Source organism: Coregonus lavaretus (assembly GCF_964263955.1).
Source record: "Coregonus lavaretus genome assembly, chromosome: 32".
In the NCBI taxonomy this organism is placed as follows: Eukaryota; Metazoa; Chordata; class Actinopteri; order Salmoniformes; family Salmonidae; genus Coregonus; species Coregonus lavaretus.
Genome location: NC_140019.1, coordinates 33,467,683 through 33,488,458, shown reverse-complemented (window position 1 = coordinate 33,488,458; position 20,776 = coordinate 33,467,683). Strand labels below are relative to the sequence as shown.

At 42.2% G+C, this 20,776-nt stretch overlaps 1 protein-coding gene and 1 pseudogene across 2 annotated transcripts in view; both read left to right on the top strand.

Annotated features, from left to right (window-relative positions):
• LOC311107254 (histone-lysine N-methyltransferase PRDM9-like) overlaps positions 1-7,824 on the top strand; it is a 38,787-nt pseudogene extending 30,963 nt beyond the window's left edge. Inside the window, exon 8 of the transcript in view lies at positions 7,739-7,824. The product of the transcript in view is annotated as a histone-lysine N-methyltransferase PRDM9-like (transcript). The remainder of the gene's footprint in view (positions 1-7,738) is intronic.
• A 47-nt stretch (positions 7,825-7,871) lies between these two features.
• Positions 7,872-17,287, top strand: LOC311107253 (histone-lysine N-methyltransferase PRDM9-like; the record flags this gene model as incomplete). Its single annotated transcript, XM_084149734.1, has 7 exons — positions 7,872-7,907; positions 12,841-12,993; positions 13,094-13,226; positions 13,858-14,129; positions 14,221-14,288; positions 14,901-15,091; positions 16,527-17,287. 7 exons carry the CDS (start codon positions 7,872-7,874, stop codon positions 17,285-17,287), a joined length of 1,614 nt encoding a protein of 537 aa, XP_084005860.1.
• Between the last annotated feature and the right edge of the window lie 3,489 nt (positions 17,288-20,776).

Genomic DNA, 20,776 nt, shown 5'->3' with positions numbered 1-20,776 from the left:
AGGAAAATTATGTGGATATATTGAAGCAACATCTCAAGACATCAGTCAGGAAGTTAGCTTGGTCGCAAATGGGTCTTCCAAATGGACAATGACCCCAAGCATACTTCCAAAGTTGTGGCAAAATGGCTTAAGGACAACAAAGTCAAGGTATTGGATTGGCCATCACAAAGCCTTGACCTCAATCCTATAGAACATTTGTGGGCAGAACTGAAAAAACGTGTGCGAGCAAGGAGGCCTACAAACCTGACTCAGTTACACCAGCTCTGTCAGGAGGAATGGGGCAAAATTCACCAACTTATTGTGGGAAGCTTGTAGAAGTCTACCTGAAACGTTTGACCCAAGTTAAACAATTTAAAGGCAATGCTACCAAACACTAATTGAGTGTATGTAAACTTCCGACCCACTGGGAATGTGATGAAATAAATAAAAGCTTAAATAAATCATTCTGTCTACTATTATTCTGACATTTCACATTCTTGCAATAAAGTGGTGATCCTAACTGACCTAAGACAGTGAATTTTTACTAGGATTAAATGTCAGGAATTGTGAAAAAAAGAGTTACATGTATTTGGCTAAGGTGTATGTAAACTTCCGACTTCAAGTGTACGTCTATTTATTCTCAGAGGCTACCCAGAACATATCCCAGTCCGCGTGATCAAAACAATCTTGAAGCGTGGATTCTGATTGGTCAGACCAGTGTTCAATAGTCCTTAGCACGGGTGCTTCCTGTTTGAGTTTCTGCGTATAGGAATGGGAGGAGAAAAATGGAGTCGTGGTCAGATTTGCCGGAAGGAGGTCCGGGGAGGGCGTTTTATGCATTGCGGAAATTAGTGTAGCAGTGAGCTAGTGTTCTTCCAGCCGAGTGCCACAGTCAATATGCTGATAGAATTTAAGTAGCCTTTTTCTCAAATTTTCTTTGTTAAAATCCCCAGCTACAATAAATGCAGCCTCAGGATATATGGTTCCTTGAGGGTCATCGTGGTATTGAAGTTCCTTGAGGGTCATCGTGGTATCTGCTTGAGGGGGGATATACACGGCTGTAACAATAACCAAAGAGAATTATCTTGGGAGATAATACGTCGGCATTTGATTGTGAGGAATTCTAGGTCAGGTGAACAAAATTAGAATTACACCATGAGTCGCTAATCATGAAACAAACCCCCCCACCCTTCTTCTTCCCGGAGAGATGTTTATTCCTGTCGGCGCGATGTACTGAGAACCCAGATGACTGTATGGACGGGGACAGTATATCCCGAGAGAGCCATGTTTCCGTGAAACAGTATGTTACAATCCCTGATGTCTCTCTGGAAAGTAACCCTTGCCCTGATCTCGTCCACTTTGTTATCTAGGGACTGGACATTAGCAAATAATATACTCTGAAGTGATGGGCGGTGGGCGTTGTTTTGGGTCGGCATCTGGTATCAGTTCCAATGCCCTGGTTGGTGCGGACAAAGGATCCGCATAGGGAAAGTTGTATTCCTGGTCGTAGTGTTGGTAAGTTGACGCTGCTCTGATATCCAATAGTTCTTCCCGGCTGTATGTAATAACACTTAAGGTTTTCTGAGCTAACGATGTAAGAAATAATAAATAAAAAAACAAAATACTGCAAAGTTTCCTAAGGACAAGAAGCGAGGCAGCCCTCTCTGTCGTCGCCATTTCTACATGGCCATATACCACAAACCCCGGAGGTGCCTTATTCAGATTCAGAAATCGTGAATGTCCTCAGAGGCAATTCACATATAAAAAAGTATAATTTTTTAAATAGCAAAGGATGTTTACAATGAAGTAGGCTGGGTAAGTGCAATTTCATAGTTAAAGTGCAAGTGATAAAGGGTAATTAGTCCAACATTTTGTTAAGTTGCAGAATTGCATTCGGAATAAAAGAGTACCTGTGGCCAGGAGCTGGAATTCAGGGTGGAGTGGGTGGGAAGAGTCAACCGCTATTTTATTTGCCTTCTGGAGGGCTCTGCCCAGGCAGAGAGATGACAGTTCTTGCTGTTGCTGCCCCATGATTTTTCTGCGAGTCCTGACTATCCTATTCTATCCACGTAGTCTTCAGATATACTATATATTCTATCCACATACTGTCCATAATGTCTATACACCCATCACATATATACAGTACCAGTCAAAAGTTTGGACACACCTACTCATTCAAGGGTTATTTGTACTATTTTCTACATTGTAGAATAATAGTGAAGACATCAAAACTATGAAATAACACATATGGAATCATGTAGTAACCAAAAAAGTGTTAAACATATACAAAAATATTTTATATTTGAGATTCTTCAAAGTAGCCACCCTTTGCCTTGATGATGGCTTTGCACACTCTTGGCATTCTCTCAACCAGCTTCTCCTGGAATGCTTTTCAAAGGAGTTCCCACATATGCTGAGCACTTGTTGGCTGCTTTTCCTTCACTCTGCGGTCCAACTCATCCCAAACCATCTCAATTGGGTTGAGGTCGGGTGTTTGTGGAGGCCAGGTCATCTGATGCAGCACTCCATCACTCTCCTGCTTGGTCAAATAGCCCTTCCACAGCCTGGAGGCGTGTTGGGTCGTTGTCCTGTTGAAAAACAAATTATAGTCTCACTAAGCGCAAACCAGATGGGATGGCGTATCGCTGCAGAATGCTGTGGTAGCCATGCTGGTTAAGTGTGCCTTGAATTCTAAATAAATCACAGTGTCACCAGCATAACACCATCACACCTCCTCCTCCATGCTTCACGGTGGGAACCACACATGCGGAGATCATCTGTTCACCTACTCTGCGTCTCACGAAGACACAGAACTAAAAATCTCAAATTTGGACTCATCAGACCAAAGGACAGATTTCCACCGGTCTAATGTCCATTGCTCATGTTTCTTGGCCCAAGCAAGTCTCTTCTTATTATTGGTATCCTTTAATAGTGGTTTATTTGCAGCAATTCAACCATGAAGGCCTGATTCACGCAGCCTCCTCTGAACAGTTGATGTTGAGATGTGTCTGTTACTTGAACTCTGTGAATCATTTATTTGGGCTGCAATTTCTGAAGCTGGTAACTCTAATTAACTTATCTGCAGCAGAGGTAACTCTGGGTCTTCCATTCCTGTGGCGGTCCTCGTGAGAGCCAGTTTCATCACAGCGCTTGATGGTTTTTGCGGCTGCACTTCATGAAACTTGACTGACCTTCATGTCTTAAAGTAATGATGGACTGTCGTTTCTCTTTGCTTATTTGAGCTGTTCTTGCCATAATATGGACATGGTCTTTTACCAAATAGGGCTATCTTCTGTATACCACCCCTACCTTGTCACACCACAACTGATTGGTTCAAACGCATTAAGAAGGAAATCAATTCCTGTTAATTGAAATGCATTCCAGGTGACTACCTCATGAAGCTGGTTGAGAGAATGCCAAGCATGTGCAAAGCTGTCATCAATAAATATATTTTGATTTGTTACTATATCATAAAAATAAAGAACCCTTGAATGAGTAGGTGTGTCCACAAACTTTTGACTGGTACTGTATATACTGTATATTGATACTCCGACATTGCTCGTCCTAATATTTATACATTTCTAATTCCATTATTTTACTTTTAAATTTGTGTGTATTGTTAGATATTACTGCACTGTTGGTGCTAGGAACGCAAGCGTTTTTTGCTACACCCGCAATAACATCTGCTAAACGTGTGTGCGACCAATAACATTTGATTTGATTTGACTATCTTGCCCAATCTATTTTTCTGTGCAATGTTGATATTCTCAAACTAGCAGGTCAAGCAGTAGAACAGAATGCTCTCAATTCATGGTTTATAAAAGATAACTATGATGGTTAGATCAACATAAACAAAAGTGCAGTTTCCATAGGAAATACAGTCTGTTGGCCTTTCTTAAAAGTAGTGTCAGGACACTGATCCCAGGACAGGTTGTTGTCAATGACTAGCCTAAGGTATTTTTACTCCTCCACTATTTCGATGGGCTCACCTTCTATAAGTGATGGTGTGTACATGGTAGTGTTCCTTCGAAAGTCAATCACCATATCCTTTGTTTTTGATGTGTTAAATTTTAGATGGGATGACTCGCACCAGACAGTAAAGTCATACAGAGCCTGTCCGTGCTTGGTCTCATCCCCTTCGAGGAGACTGACCAAAGCACTGTCGCAGCATATTTGACCAGGTGGTGCCCTGGGAACTGGCTCCGGCAGCTGTCTGTATACAATATTAATGCTATTATAAACTTGTTACCAAAGTAATTAGTAAAAAAACAGTAAAAAAAATATATGATTTTATCATACCCTTGGTACACCGTCTGATATACCACGGCTTTCAACAAATCAGCATTAAAGGCTCAAACCACCAAGTTTATAATTAAGCAATAAGGCCTAAGGTTTTGTGGTATATGGCCAATATACCACAGCTAAGTGCTGTTCTAAAGCACGACGCAACGCAGAGTTCCTGGATACAGCCCGTAGCCGTGGTATATTGGCCATATACCACAAACCCCTGAGGTGCCTTATTGCTATAATAAACTGGTTAACAACGTAATTAGAGCAGTAAAAATAAATGTTTTGTCATACCTGTGGTATGTGGTCTGATATACCACGGCTGTCAACCAATCAGCATTCAGGGCTTGAACCACCCAGTTTATGAATGGAAATAAATCCCATTTGCTCATGTGCACAACTATAGATAAATCCGACAGGAGAGTTTGAGTGCTGAAGTTGGACATAGGATCTCGAAATCTGTGCAAGAAACACTTAGACGAATTTCAAAAAATGAATGTTAGGCTATTTCCTGGCAATTGTGCTGTTAATATGTGGCAGATGTTAAGACTACAAACCGTTATAAATGGCATATTTGCAAGATTTACTTGTTATTTAAATAGGCATAGGCTGCTGACAAAAATCTGGTTTATAATTGCAATTCAATGTTGCCATGGTTTGCTGAGCTAGATGCAGGTAGCCTATAGCCAACATCTAATTTCAGGGAAAAGTCCACAATGAAACTGACATTAAATGTGGAGATTGATACATTTGCGAAAGAGCTGTAACCATGGTCACAATTGATAACTTCAAATTTAATTAACTAAACATGGCCATTAATAATTGCATAATAACACAAGGCTACAACAAACTGAAGTTATAGAATGTTTATTATCTATCCATTTGCCAGCTCCAGGTAGGCTACACAAGTGGCACAAATTGATTTGGTATTACTCCAGTGATATCGTCATTTCAACATAAACTCAGCAAAAAAAGAAACGCCCTCTCACTGTCAACTGCGTTTATTTTCAGCAAACTTTTTTAACATGTGTAAATATTTGTATGAACATAACAAGATTCAACAACTGAGACATGAACTGAACAAGTTCCACGGACATGTGACTAACATACATGGAATTATGTGTCCCTGAACAAAGGGGGGGTCAAAATCAAAAGTAACAGTCAGTATCTGGTGTGGCCACCAGCTGCATTAAGTACTGCAGTGCATCTCCTCCTCATGGACTGCACCAGATTTGCCAGTTCTTGCTGTGATATGTTATCCCACTCTTCCGATGATGCTGTGACACACCGCCCCAGACCATGACGGACCCTGCACCTCCAAACCGATCCCGCTCTAGAGTACAGGCCTTGGTGTAACGCTCATTCCTTCGACGATAAACGCGAATCCGACCATCACCCCTGGTGAGACAAAACCGCGACTCGTCAGTGAAGAGCACTTTTTGCCAGTCCTGTCTGGTCCAGCGACGGTGGGTTTGTGCCCATAGGCGATGTTGTTGCCGGTGATGTCTGGTGAGGACCTGCCTTACAACAGGCCTACAAGCCCTCAGTCCAGCCTCTCTCAACCTATTGCGGACAGGTTGAGCACTGATGGAGGGATTGTGTGTTCCTGGTGTAACTCGGGCAGTTGTTGTTGCCATCCTGTACCTGTCCCGCAGGTGTGATGTTCGGATGTACCGATCCTGTGCAGGTGTTGTTACACGTGGTCTGCCACTGTGAGGACAATCAGCTGTCCGTCCTGTCTCCCTGTAGCGCTGTCTTAGGCGTCTCACAGTACGGACATGGCAATTTATTGCCCTGGCCACATCTGCAGTCCTCATGCCTCTTTGTAGCATGCCTTAGGCACGTTCACGCAGATGAGCAGGGACCCTGGGCATCTTTCTTTTGGTGTTTTTCAGAGTCAGTAGAAAGGCCTAAGTTTTCATAACTGTGACCTCAATTTCCTACCGTCTGTAAGCTGTTAGTGTCTTAACGACCGTTCCACAGGTGTATGTTCAGTAATTGTTTATGGTTCATTGAACAAGTATGGGAAACAGTGTTTAAACCCTTTACAATGAAGATCTGTGAAGTTATTTGGATTTTTACTAATTATCTTTTAAAGACAGGGTCCTGAAAAGGGGATGTTTCTTTTTTTGCTGAGTTTATTTATTGTATCAAATGGTAGGCTACAGTAGCCTACAATGGCATCGAAATTAATAGCCTTCTTGATGGCCAACAGATGCAAATATATCATTCTCCACAGTTTCATTGTGGACTTTTTCCCATTACAGAAGGATGGGAGGAATTTCCATCATTTCCATTTCAAATTTCCACCCGTGCAGCGCTCAAGACCGAAGAACTGAGAAGGCGTAAAACACTTAACTTCTCTTGATACGGTTTTCCATAAGAAAAGTCGACATTAGAATGCATTTGACTTTAAACCACCTCTGAGCGAATGTATCTAAAGCGCTCTAGTGTGCCTAAAGTCGTTTTCCAGTGCTTTGTCGCCTTTATATCAGTTCTAGCGCGCTAATATGTTTTTTGGAAATAGGTGTCTCCATAATGACCAATCTAAATAGCCTGCCTGCAACTGGTAAAAAGCTGTCATGATGTCCGTCTCTGTGACTCCGCTGCCTGCTGCAGTACTCTGTCAACCAGTGCTCTCAACACACACCCCCCTCTGGCCCTCCCCCTCCTCACTCACTCACTCACTCACTCACTCACTCACTCACTCACTCACTCACTCACTCACTCACTCACTCACCAGTAACAGCCTGCCTCACTGCCTGATAGTCAGCAGCAGCAGGTCACAATGAATATATTTAAACAAAAAAATTACCTTAAGAGAGAAATGCCATCGTGGCCGTGGTGCAATTTAGAAGTAGCCCAAAAACCCCGCAACCCGCAGCCAATACATTTTCACCTGCGACATAGTTTTAAAAGTAGACCAATTTAGCGGGAAAACATGGCAACCCTGAGCATAGTGGGCAGAACAAGCAAGGAGGTGGGCAAAGCCAAGCAAGAGCTAGCGAGATCCTATTGGCTTGTTGTAGCATGTATTTGCATATTTCCACTAGGGAACGCCTCCTCTGTGAATTATGGGTGTGTACAAACTCAATTACACTTTGCACTCCTAAACAATGCATTTTTATTTTTTTTGCCAAAGCGTCAAGTCTATACAACTTAGTGCACTGTGTTTGTAACAGATTCTAGATTTGGGAACAGAAACATTTATTGAGATCAGATGTTTCATCGATGAGACAATGAGCAGAATGTGGGCCCAGTTTCACCTAATTCAATCCTCTCCCTCTAGACTGGACTTCCTCTCACTACCATATTTGGTGGTGAGAACGTTCTAAACAGACGCTTCATCGTTATAGCCCCTGTGATGTGTCTGGTTTACCCCTTCTGTCTGTGATTTTAGATTCATCACTGTTATTATTATATATTTTTTACTCCTGTATTGCGCCATGTCTCTACTGTGTGTGTTGTATAGAGCAGAGTGTCTCTACTGTGTGTGCTAATGTGTCCCTCAGGGCTGAACTCCCCGGTACCTGCGTTTATGAGGAGAGGCAGACCTAAAATGGTAAACACTGCTCCGCTTCTCGCACCCAGTGACTCCGAGGAGGATGAGTGGACCCCTCGACTGGAGAGATGCCCACCAGGTAGAGCAGTAGTAGTAAATTAGGATGTTATAAGAAGTATCGTGTTATTAGAACGATAGGACCTACCCAGATACCACCAGGCTAGTAGACTGGTAGGACCTACCCAGATACCACTAGGCTAGTAGACTGGTAGGACCTACCCAGATACCACCAGGCTAGTAGACTGGTAGGACCTACCCAGATACCACTAGGCTAGTAGACTGGTAGGACCTACCCAGATACCACTAGGCTAGTAGACTGGTAGGACCTACCCAGATACCACCAGGCTAGTAGACTGGTAGGCCCTACCCAGATACCACTAGGCTAGTAGACTGGTAGGACCTACCCAGATACCACCAGGCTAGTAGACTGGTAGGACCTACCCAGATACCACTAGGCTAGTAGACTGGTAGGACCTACCCAGATACCACTAGGCTAGTAGACTGGTAGGACCTACCCAGATACCACTAGGCTAGTAGACTGGTAGGACCTACCCAGATACCACTAGGCTAGTAGACTGGTAGGACCTACCCAGATACCACCAGGCTAGTAGACTGGTAGGACCTACCCAGATACCACTAGGCTAGTAGACTGGTAGGACCTACCCAGATACCACTAGGCTAGTAGACTGGTAGGACCTACCCAGATACCACCAGGCTAGTAGACTGGTAGGACCTACCCAGATACCACTAGGCTAGTAGACAGGTAGGACCTACCCAGATACCACCAGGCTAGTAGACAGGTAGGGCTAAAGGAGTGGAAGGTATGCTAAAATAAGTGAAATGGTCTGTGTTACGTTTAGGGCAAACCCATTTTGTTGATATCTGGTATATCATGAAAATAAATTAAATAGAGCATGTTTTTGGACTCATTCAGCATTTATATTACTAAAACTTAAATTTAAAATGATGCTGTTGCTGCTTCCTGTTGACAAGACATATTGAGAAATGGCCCAATGTCAAAACACAGTTTGTGATATATTGAAAACATAAACTTTACTATCTACACATACATTTACAACAATAGTAATCATGTTACTTGTATTGTTTTAAACAAGCAGCTAATAAACTGCACACGCACCAAAACCCCTGTTGTTTTGACAAGTGGCAATAAATTACTCATCGATATGGGGGGAGGGGAGATATGCTCTGTGGAAACTACCACAACTCAAAAACCACATGGAGCTGGATATATTTTTACATCACTGGTTAGAAGACAACCTGCAGAACACATTCAGCTATATTTTAGAATGTTTCATTTTGATATGGGGGTCACCAAAACAGAAAGAGAAACGCAACACTGTTCTGTCAATCACTCATCGATTATCACAGGGAGATGAGGTTGCACGTCCTGTTAAAAATAACAGCTCAAAAACCACACAGAATCTAGGAATAACGTGGGAATCACTGGTTAGATAATTTGTAGACGACAGCTAGCTACATTTTAAAGTGTTGCATTTTGATTAAAGTGGTTTGCCAACACGGTAAGTGCAACGCAATGCTTTTTTTGTTAATCACTTCCATCGATATCACGCTGTAATCAATAGAAAAAGGGGCAAACGCTTGGGTTGTTGCACTGTTAAAACGAACACTATTCAAAGGCCACACGGAAACTTGGCAGGTAGCCTAGCTGTTAAGAGCGTTGGGCCAATTACTGAAAGGTTGCCAGTTCAAATCCCCAAGCAGACTAGGTGAAAAATCTGTTGAGGTCGCTCTGGATAAGAGTGTCTGCTAAATGACCCCCCCAAAATACATGGTTGGTTAGATGAGAACTTTTAACTTTTAGCTTCTATCTAGATTTTGAATTGGTGTGGCCGCTCCGAATTGTTGGTGCCATTTGAGAAAGAAAATGATAGTGAACCCCAGTGCGTATAACAAAACCAAAGGTATTAATCTGTTTTAAGTAATTGATCTTTTGTCATCGTGTTGACTATAAATATTTATACTAACATCACTAATCTGAGGTAAAAAAGGCATGTAATTCCCCCCAATTCGATGTGGTTGTATAAAGTAGTAACATATACTGTCCTCTTCATGGAAAGTAGTGTAATATACATTAATTAGATATGGCAAAATCATTCAATATCTTATGTTAGGATGATAGTAAATGAAGCAAACTCACAGATTTCTTAAAATAATCACAGATATCTCACTAGTTTAACCATTTAGAGATAAAAAAATAAATAATTCCTAAGCACAATTTAACCAGGCGCTTTAGACTAGAGCGTCCATAGGGTCTGTGCAGCAGACTGAACGTTTGACGTCCCTAATAGAAGAAGTCTTAGTAGCCAGGTAGGGCTTATATGAGTCTGTCCTCACAGCACCACGGAGCTTCCGACCCCCAACCAGGAGGCCAGCAGCGTCTCAGGGAGTCTCTCAGCTTGACAAATCTGCCACACCTACAGTACAGGTAAATCTTTTTTTAAATACCTGCACAGGTAAGTGTTTTTTAGAATACCTTCACAGTTGCATATTATACATCTGGGGGGGTTTTGTTTCTCTTCAGCACTACACTAGCAGATACTTGTGCTCTCAAGGACTGGAGCTATGAAGTGTGAACCAATTAATTAAATGATGATGCCTTCAGAAAGTATTCATACCCCTTGACGTATTCCACATTTTATTGGGTTAGAGCCTTAATTCAAAATTGATTCAATATATATTTTTTCTCACCCATCTACACACAATATCCCTTAATGACAAAGTGAAAACATGTTTTTAGAAATGTTAGCAAATTTATTGAAAAGGAAATACAGAAATATTCTATTTACATAAGTATTCACACACCTGATTCATCACATGTTAGAATCACCTTTGGCAACGATTACAGCTGTGAGTCTCTAAGAGCTTTGCACACCTGGATTGTACAATATTTGCACATTATTCTTTAAAAAATTCTTCAAGCTCAATCAAGTTGATTGTTGATCATTGCTAGACAGCCCTTTTCAAGTCGATTTAAGTCAAAACTGTAACTAGGCCACTCAGGAACATTCAATGTCGTCTTGGTAAGCAACTCCAGTTTAGATTTAGCCTTGTGTTTTAGTCTATTGACCTGCTGAAAGGTGAATTTGTCTCTGTTGGAAAGCACACTGCACATGGTTTCCCTCTAGGATTTTGCCTGTGCTTAGCTCTATTCTGTTTCTTTTTATCATAAAGAACTCCCTAGTCCTTGCCGATGACAAGTATACCCATAACCTGATGCAGCCACCACCATGCTTGAAAATATGGATAGTGGTACTCAGTGATGTGTTGTGTTGGGTTTGCCCCAAACATAATGCTTTGTATTCAGGACATAAAGTTAATTTCTTTGCCACATTTTTGGGAGTATTACTTTCGTGCCTTGCTGCATGTTTTGTAATATTTTTTATTCTGTACAGGCTTCCTTCTTTTCAATCTGTCATTTAGGTTAGTATTGTGGAGTAATATAAAATATGAACGCAACATACAACAATTTCAAAGATTTTGCTGAGTTACAGTTCGTATAAGGAAATCAGTCAATTTAAATACATTGATTAGGCCCTAATCTATGGATTTCACATGACTGGGCAGGGGCGCAGCCAAGGGTGGGCCTGAGAGGGCATTAGCCCACCCACTGGGGAACCAAGCCAATCAGAATTTGTTTTTCACCACAAAGGGCTTTATTACAGACAGAAATACTCCCCCCCTCCGACCCCCGACGATCCCGCAGGTCAAGTAGCCAGATGTGAGGTCCTGGCGTGGTAACACGTGGTCTGCGGTTGTGAGGCCGTTTGGACTTACTGCCAAATTCTCTAAAATGACGTTGGCGGCGACTTATGGTAGAGAAATTAACATTCAATTATCTGGCAACTGTTTTGGTGGATATTCCTGCAGTCAGCATGCCAATTGCACGCTCCCTCAAAACTTGAGACATCTGTGTCATTGTGTTGTGTGACAAAACTGCACATTTTAGAGTGCCCTTTTATTGTCCCCAGCACAAGGTGCACCTGTGTAATGATCATGTTGTTTAATCAGCTTCTTGATATGCCACACTTGTCAGGTGGATGGATTATCTTGTCAAATTAGAAATGTTCACTAAGAGGGATGTAAACAAATTTGTGCCAAACATTTTAGAGAAATTAGCTTTTTGTGTGTATAGAACATTTCTGGGATCTTTTATTTCAGCTCATGAAACATGGAACCAACACTTGTTGCGTTTATATTTTTGTTCAGTGTACAGTGTTGTTGGTCCATCCTCCGTTTTCTCCTATTACAGCTATTAAACTGTAACTGTTTTAAAGTCACCATTGACCTCATGGTGAAATCCCTGAGGGGTTTCCCTCCTCTCCAGCAACTGAGTTAGGAAGGATGCCTGTATCTTTGTAGTGACTTGGTGTATTGATAGACCATCCAAAGTGTAATTAATAACTTCACCACGCTCAAAGGGATGATCAATGTCTGTTTTTTGTTTAGTTTTTTTACCCATCTACCAATAGGTGCCCTTCTTTGCGAGGCATTGGAAAACATCCCTGGTCTTTGTAGTTGAACACTGCTCGACTGAGGGACCTTACAGATAATTGTATGTGTGGGGTACAGAGATGAGGTAGTCATTCAAAAATAATGTTAAACACAGAGTGAGTCCATGCAACTTAATATGTAATATGTTAAGCACATTTCTACTCCTGAACTTATTTAGGCTTGCCATAGGAAAACTGTTGAATACTTATTGACTCAAGACATTTCAGCTTCTCATTTTTCGTTAATTTGTAAACATTTTCAAAAACGTTGACATTATGGGGTATCGTGTGTAGGCCAGTGACCAAAAAACACCACAAAATGGTGAAAAAGTCAAGGGGTGTGAATACTTTCTGAAAGCACAGTATATCATGTGCTGAATGTAATTGCCACGCTGTAGATGAAGAGGGCTGACAGCTCTGTCTAGTCATCATTGTGATATTTGTCATAACACTCTGGAACCCCCCTCCTTTGGTCCTCAGCAGCCCCCCAGCAGTGAGGAGGCAGGACCCAGTAATATGAGGACAGAACCACCCCAGCCATTCCTGGAGGTGCTGACTGAAGAAGTGGCCTTCCTCAGAGACAGCAGCACAGCAGACACACACAGTGGAGGACAGGAGGCGCTAGGAGACAAGGTGTGTGTGTTACTGTCATACACATAACACAACACACAATATATTTTAATTAATGATGCTACTAAACAAAGGTTTGAACTCTCCTCTGGTCTCTTTCCAGGAGGGTCAGAGTGAAGTGACCCCCAGCACCAGTGGAGAGGAGGCAGGGAGATCCACTCAGGGAAGGGGGGCAGACACCCCAGCTGTCACTCAGAGAGGGGCTCCCTTGTTGTACTCCAAACCATCAACCTCAGGTAACAGAGACAGACAGGAATAGACTGTTAGTTTGATATTGTGATTTTATTTGGTCTGAGAGAAAAAAGACGAGGCACATAGACTGTTTCTGGAGTAATACATTCTATTACGTGTGTGTGTGTGTGTACCAGGCCTGTCTAAGAGAGAGTGTCTGGAAATGCAGAAAGCAGAGCTGAACACATACAAGCGTGGCAGAAACCTGAGAGACAGACCAAGAATCACTTACACGGAAGAGGAGGTCCCCAAAGATGACCACTACCTCTGTGAGTCTTTCGCTCTCTCTCAACCAGTGAAATAATCACAACTCGCACATGTGCTCATACTTTACTTTTGACTCTATTTTTATTTGCGAATGTAATGCTCACACTGTAGAGTCAATGTGGTTGGTGAAATAGACATTCTTACCCGCCAATACCTAAATCTACCCGCATTTTTCGGGTGGCGTGTCTTAATTTTATGGCCTGGTCATTTAGCGGACGCTCTTATCCAGAAATGTATCATTCCTGTTTGTTCCTCTTGTTCTTTTCCTCTCTCTTGCTCTCTCTCTCTCTCTACCTCTCTGCATGTCTTCATCATCATCATCATGATAACTGACGTTTAACATGTTCTATTAATCTTTTTCTCTCCCAGACTGTGAGGACTGCAAGTCTTTCTTCATGGAGGAGTGTGAGCTCCATGGTCCTGCTCTCTTTGTCCCTGACATCCCTGCCCCTCTAGGAGCCCCTGACAGGGCCAGACTCACCCTGCCGTCCGGCCTGGAGGTCAGGACATCAGGCATCCCTGAAGCAGGACTGGGGGTATTCAACCAAGGAAACACTGTGCCTGCAGGAGCCCACTATGGACCTTATGAAGGAGAGATCACAGACAAGGACCAGGCCATGGAGAGTGGATACTCCTGGGTGGTGAGAGGAGTGTGTGTGTGTGTCATCGCGCTATGCTTACATTTTGTCCAACCTGATCAAAACTGTAAATATGAATTGTTGTTTTCCTCAGATCTATAAGAGCAAACACTGGGACGACTACATTGATGCTGGGAGAGACACTCACTCCAACTGGATGAGGTAAGCAACACTGTGAAGTACTCAGTCCTCTTCCTCCTCCTGTTTCTCTCTGTAAGTACAGAGGAATTCTCACAGTCCTCTTCCTCCTTCTGTTAGACTTCCTCTTCCTCCTCCTGTTTCTCTTTGTAAGGACAGAGGAAGTCTCACAGTCCTCAGTCTCCTCCTGTTTCTCTTTGTTAAGTACAGAGGAAGTCTCTCAGTCCTCTTCCTCCTGTTTCTCTCTGTAAGTACAGAGGAAGTCTCTCGGTCCTCTTCCTCCTGTTTCTCTCTCTGTCTCTCTCCTCCTGTTTCTCTCTGTAAGTACAGAGGAAGTCTCACAGTCCTCAGTCTCCTCCTGTTTCTCTCTGGAAGTACATAGGAAGTCTCTCAGTCCTCTTCCTCCTGTTTCTGTCTCTGTCTCTCTCCTGTTTCTCTCTGGAAGTACAGAGGAAGTCTCTCAGTCCTCTTCCTCCTGTTTCTCTCTAAGTACAGAGGAAGTCTCACAGTCCTCTTCCTCCTCCTGTTTCTCTGTACCTACCTGTCCCATACTCTATTTGATAGTTGATAACCTCAAGAAATATATCTCTTGTACATAATTAACCCTCTCTCTCTCTCTCGCCCTCTCTCTCTCAGGTATGTGAACTGTGCTCGTAGAGAAGAAGAACAGAATCTGGTGGCCTTCCAGTACAGAGGAGAGATTCTATACCGCTGCTGTAAGCCTATAGCTGTTGGAGAGGAGCTATTGGTTTGGTACGGAGAGGAGTACGCCAGAGACCTGGGCATTGTCTTCGACTACCTCTGGGACAAAAAGAGCTCTGCTAAAGGTACTTGACTCTCTCTCCCCTCTTCCTCCTCTCTTCATCCCTCTCTCTTCCTCTGGAACATTAAGAGCACTGCCCTTACTAAACTCAGCAAAAAAAGAAATGCCCTCTCACTGTCAACTGCGTTTATTTTCAGCAAACTTAACGTGTAAATAATTGTATGAACATAACAAGGTTCAACAACAGACATAAACTGAACAAGTTCCAGACATGTGACTAACAGAAATTGAATAGTAACAGTCAGTATCTGGTGTGGCCACCAGCTGCATTAAGTACTGCAGTGCATCTCCTCCTCATGGACTGCACCAGATTTGCCAGTTCAGCTGTGATATGTTACCCCACTCTTCCGATGATGCTGTGACACACCGCCCCAGACCATGACGGACCCTGCACCTCCAAATCGAACCCGTTCTAGAGTACAGGCCTTGGTGTAACGCTCATTCCTTCGACGATAAACGCGAATCCGACCATCACCCCTGGTGAGACAAAACCGCGACTCGTCAGTGAAGAGCACTTTTTGCCAGTCCTGTCTGGTCCAGCGACGGTGGGTTTGTGCCCATAGGCGACGTTGTTGCCGGTGATGTCTGGTGAGGACCTGCCTTACAACAGGCCTACAAGCCCTCAGTCCAGCCTCTCTCAACCTATTGCGGACAGTCTGAGCACTGATGGAGGAATTGTGCGTTCCTGGTGTAACTCGGGTAGTTGTTGTAGGCATCCTGTACCTGTCCCGCAGGTGTGATGTTCGGATGTACCGATCCTGTGCAGATGTTGTTACACGTGGTCTGCCACTGTGAGGACAATCTGCTGTCCGTCCTGTCTCCCTGTAGCGCTGTCTTAGGCGTCTCACAGTACGGACATGGCAATTTATTGCCCTGGCCACATCTGCAGTCCTCATGCCTCTTTGCAGCATGCCTTAGGCACGTTCACGCAGATGAGCAGGGACCCTGGGCATCTTTCTTTTGGTGTTTTTCAGAGTCAGTAGAAAGGCCTAAGTTTTCATAACTGTGACCTCAATTTCCTACCATCTGTAAGCTGTTAGTGTCTTAACGACCGTTCCACAGGTGCATGTTCAGTAATTGTTTATGGTTCATTGAACAAGCATGGGAAACAGTGTTTAAACCCTTTACAATGAAGATCTGTGAAGTTATTTGGATTTTTAGGGTCCTGAAAAAGGGACGCTTCTTTTTTTGCTGAGTTTATATCCTCCTCTGTTCACTCCTCTTACATTGATTTTTTTAACCTCCTATTACATAATTATTACTCATTTCTCAATTGAAAGTCATCATTGATGTTAAATTAATTTTGTGTTGTGTATTATCATACTGGTCCTGCATTTTCTCTGTTCATGTCAAGTGGGCTGGAAAAATAATGACCTTGTGAACTTCATTTCTCTTATTTTAATTACTCTCTCTTTCTCTCTCCCCTCCATCTCTCTCAGATGTGAACGCTGAGTCGTCCCAGTTCCAGATCTTCTCGTGTTCTGGCTGTCCGTTCTCCTTCACTTCTCAGATCTTCCTCCTCAAGCACATAAAGAGATGTCACCATGATGAGTATGTCAGACTGTTGAGGAGTGGAGAGATCAGATCAGAGAATCTCATGTCCGCCAGCAGCTCACAACACCATGGAACCACATCAGGTTCCTCCAATCCAGCTCCCACCAGGAAACAGAGAGAGACGGACAAGCCACGACCACACCGCTGTTCTCAGTGTGGGAAGAGTTTCAGTCAGTCAGAACATTTAAAGACACACCAGCGCATTCACACAGGAGAGAAGCCGTTCCACTGCTCCCAGTGTGGGAAGAGTTTCAGTCGGTCAGAACATTTAAAGACACACCAGCGCATTCACACAGGAGAGAAGCCGTTCCACTGCTCCCAGTGTGGGAAGAGTTTCAGTTGGTCAGAAAATTTAAAGAGACACCAGCGCATTCACACAGGAGAGAAGCCGTTCCACTGCTCCCAGTGTGGGAAGAGTTTCAGTTGGTCAGAAAATTTAAAGAGACACCAGCGCATTCACACAGGAGAGAAGCCGTTCCACTGCTCCCAGTGTGGGAAGAGTTTCAGTTGGTCAGAAAATTTAAAGACACACCAGCGCATTCACACAGGAGAGAAGCCGTTCCACTGCTCCCAGTGTGGGAAGAGTTTCAGTTGGTCATACAAGCTAAAGAAACACCAATGTTCTAAAAAGAGTAAAGAACTTTAGAATTCTCTTGAAATTGGACGGTGATGTATGTAATGTTCTATCAAGAAATATAAATGAAAAGCATTCCAGGTGAGCTGGTTGAGAGATTGCCAAGAGTGTGCAAAGCTGTCATCAAGGCACAGGGTGGCTACTTGAAGAATCTCAAATATAAAATATTTTTTTATTTGTTTAACACTTTTGGTTACTACATGATTCCATATGTGTTATTTCACAGTTTATGTCTTCACTATTATTCTACAATGTACAAAATAGTAAAAATCAAGAAAAACCCTTGAAAGAGTAGGAGTGTCCAAACTTTTGACTGGTTCTGTACATAGACACTGTTGAATTATTTGTATATAAATTATATTCATAGAACTATCAACACCAATAATGTTTTCTCTCAATGTAATTGTAATAGAATTTGATAGGCAGAATTGTATTTTATAGTATGAACATTAAAACAATGAGCTCTTACATAAATGATGTATAAAAGTGTTTATTAAACTGAAACGTATACCTACCAAGTTATAAACATGACAAGGTTTTAATCCAATTTTATGTTTAATAATAAAATACGTCTTTACTCTGGGTGAGTTGTTAATATCTGACACTAATTACACAAGATGAACACCAGAGGAGGATCCACTCATCTTCTACATCCTTATCATTCCATGAATTCACTGTTGATTTCCTGATGATGATGATGTGCACTCCATAAGTACATTTAAACATTGATGATCCATGTTTACTAGAAGTCTCTCTTCAGCCTTGCAACATTTATCAACTGAGCAGGAATGGTCAATGAACTTACCTGTGTGTGACCCTGGATGGAGATAAAGTCATTTCATTTGACCATGAATTCAATTAATATAAACCATTTAATAACACCTTTCAGTTGTTTATAATATTTCAAATAAAAACCACTTGAATACACACTACAGGAGGACTGCTGCTTTATGGCAGATTAGCATTTGATTAGCTCCAAATAAAAACACACATTTTTGTTGTAGCCGAAGACAGAAACACCTGATTCAACTCATCGAGGGATTGATGATTAGTTGACAAGTTGAATTAGGTGTGCTTTTCCAGGGAGGGCTACAATTAAAATTAGTACTGTTTAAATCAAATTTGATTTGTCGCATATGATGAATACAACAGGTGTAGGCTTTACCTTGAAAAGATTGTTTACGAGCCCTTCCCAACGAAATCAGGCCACACCCGGCCATGATTATAGACACCTGTGTGTGTCCTTTGACACGATATAAACTTGTGACCCACAGTGTTTGTCACCTGATGAAGACAGCTTGTCTGTCAAAACGTTGGTTATAAAAATAAAAAAATCAATTGCTTACACACTAAAATTACAACTTTCCCACAATTAAAACCTTACACTCAAGGAGCAAAACACCGGCCTAGATTTGCACAACTAAGCACATTGTCAGCTTCACACTTTTTGCAAAACATTACACACAGTAATTTGCAAAACACTAAACACACTTGTATGCATTTGACACAGAAATGTATCATGATGTCATTTCCTTGCAATTTCAAAGCAAAGGCTTTCAAATGAACACACCCATGAACCAATTGGTTAAACACAGCCACCAGGTGTGCACACACACTGGTGCTTAATTGTAGACACACCAATCAGGTTTAAGCACTATAAAAAGGCAACAGGTAAGTTCACCTGTCTTCAAAAAAAAATGGACGGTGTCAGAGGAAGAGGAAGAGGGAGAGGAAGACCTGGAGGAGGGGTAGGACATGCACAAAGAAGAAGACAACCAAATCTGTGTAACGAAATTCGTGCTACAATTGTGGACCATGTAATAAACCACGGACTAACACTGAGAGTACAGCCAAACCTAAGCAGGTACACAGTGGCATCAATAGTTCAGACATTTCGCCAAGAGCACAGGTGAGAAACGTATCTTCTGTCAACAGAAAATCCATAGCTTACTGCATGTACTATATCAACAGTTTTGGTATTGTTGGGATCTATTTTCTTATAATTAGATGTGATGCCTAGCTTAAAAATAATACATTAATGATCAAACATAATAGGGTTGTGCTGTACTGATATAGATTGTTTAACATAACAAGCTGTGACTAATGTGAGGAACCGTTAGGTGGAGGCTGAGATAGACTTGTGACACACACACACACTGCCTCTTTGTTAAACTGCTCAAGGACATGTGTACTGCAACAATGAAGAAGAGGAAACTATGTCTGTGGTTGCTGACTCTCGAGACAAGTTGCAAAAACAACTGATGCCCGGCAACCGTGAAGCGCCAAGAGGCTGTGACCAGCCTGTGCGCCAACGATAGGCTGAGTAAGTTTAAACCACGCTCAGCCTCTACTCTGACAGGACCGCTTTGAGCGGGAACTATCTCTGTCAGAGTATTAAAGAATAACTTTGTGTTTGAGCAGTTAGTTCTCTGTTAGCCCTGTGAGGTGTTACAGTGAGCCCGTATATACGAAGATTGCATTTACCATTTATTCGCTTGACTAATTATATTAATAAAAAAGCTGAGAATATATTCAGTGACTTAGTGTTAAATTCTGTTCTGATACCAGATTCGAATGACACAACTTAACAATTGGTGACCCCGACGTGATCTGGTAGAAGGACTTCGCTGGAACTTGTCCGGCCGATTGGCCATTGCTGTCGTCGGACGGTGTGCCTCACAAATCCTGACCGGTCAGACAAAAAGGTAAGCAGACACCTATTGTGAATAACTAAAGTTCTGCATATTGGCATTATCCAAATTTATTTTGTGAGACACCTGTTCGATGTAAGCTACCAAATTGTATAATTCATAAAGTTGATAACGTAATTAACAATTATTAGTTGAATGTATGAAGCGTGTATTGTGGTGAATGCAATTTTAAAACCGATCGATCGTTGATGATATAACGAGTGAATGAAATGTGCTAGGTAGTAACTACCAGTTGTGTATGTGGTTAGTCGGCGTACTTAACCGGAATGTGTGTGGGTAAACGTAGGTACAGTGGGGAGAACAAGTATTTGATACACTGCCGATTTTGCAGGTTTTCCTACTTACAAAGCATGTAGAGGTCTGTAATTTTTATCATAGGTACACTTCAACTGTGAGAGATGGAATCTAAGACAAAAATCCAGAAAGTCACATTGTATGTTTTTTAAGTAATTCATTTGCATTTTATTGCATGACATAAGTATTTGATCACCTACCAACCAGTAAGAATTCTGGCTCTCACAGCCCTGTTAGTTTTTCTTTAAGAAGCCCTCTTGTTCTCCACTCATTACCTGTATTAACTGCACCTGTTTGAACTCGTTACTTGTATAAAAGACACCTGTCCACACACTCAAACAGACTCCAACCTCTCCACAATGGCCAAGACCAGAGAGCTGTGTAAGGACATCAGGGATAAAATGGTAGACCTGCACAAGGCTGGGATGGGCTACAGGACAATAGGCAAGCAGCTTGGTGAGAAGGCAACAACTGTTGGCGCAATTATTAGAAAATG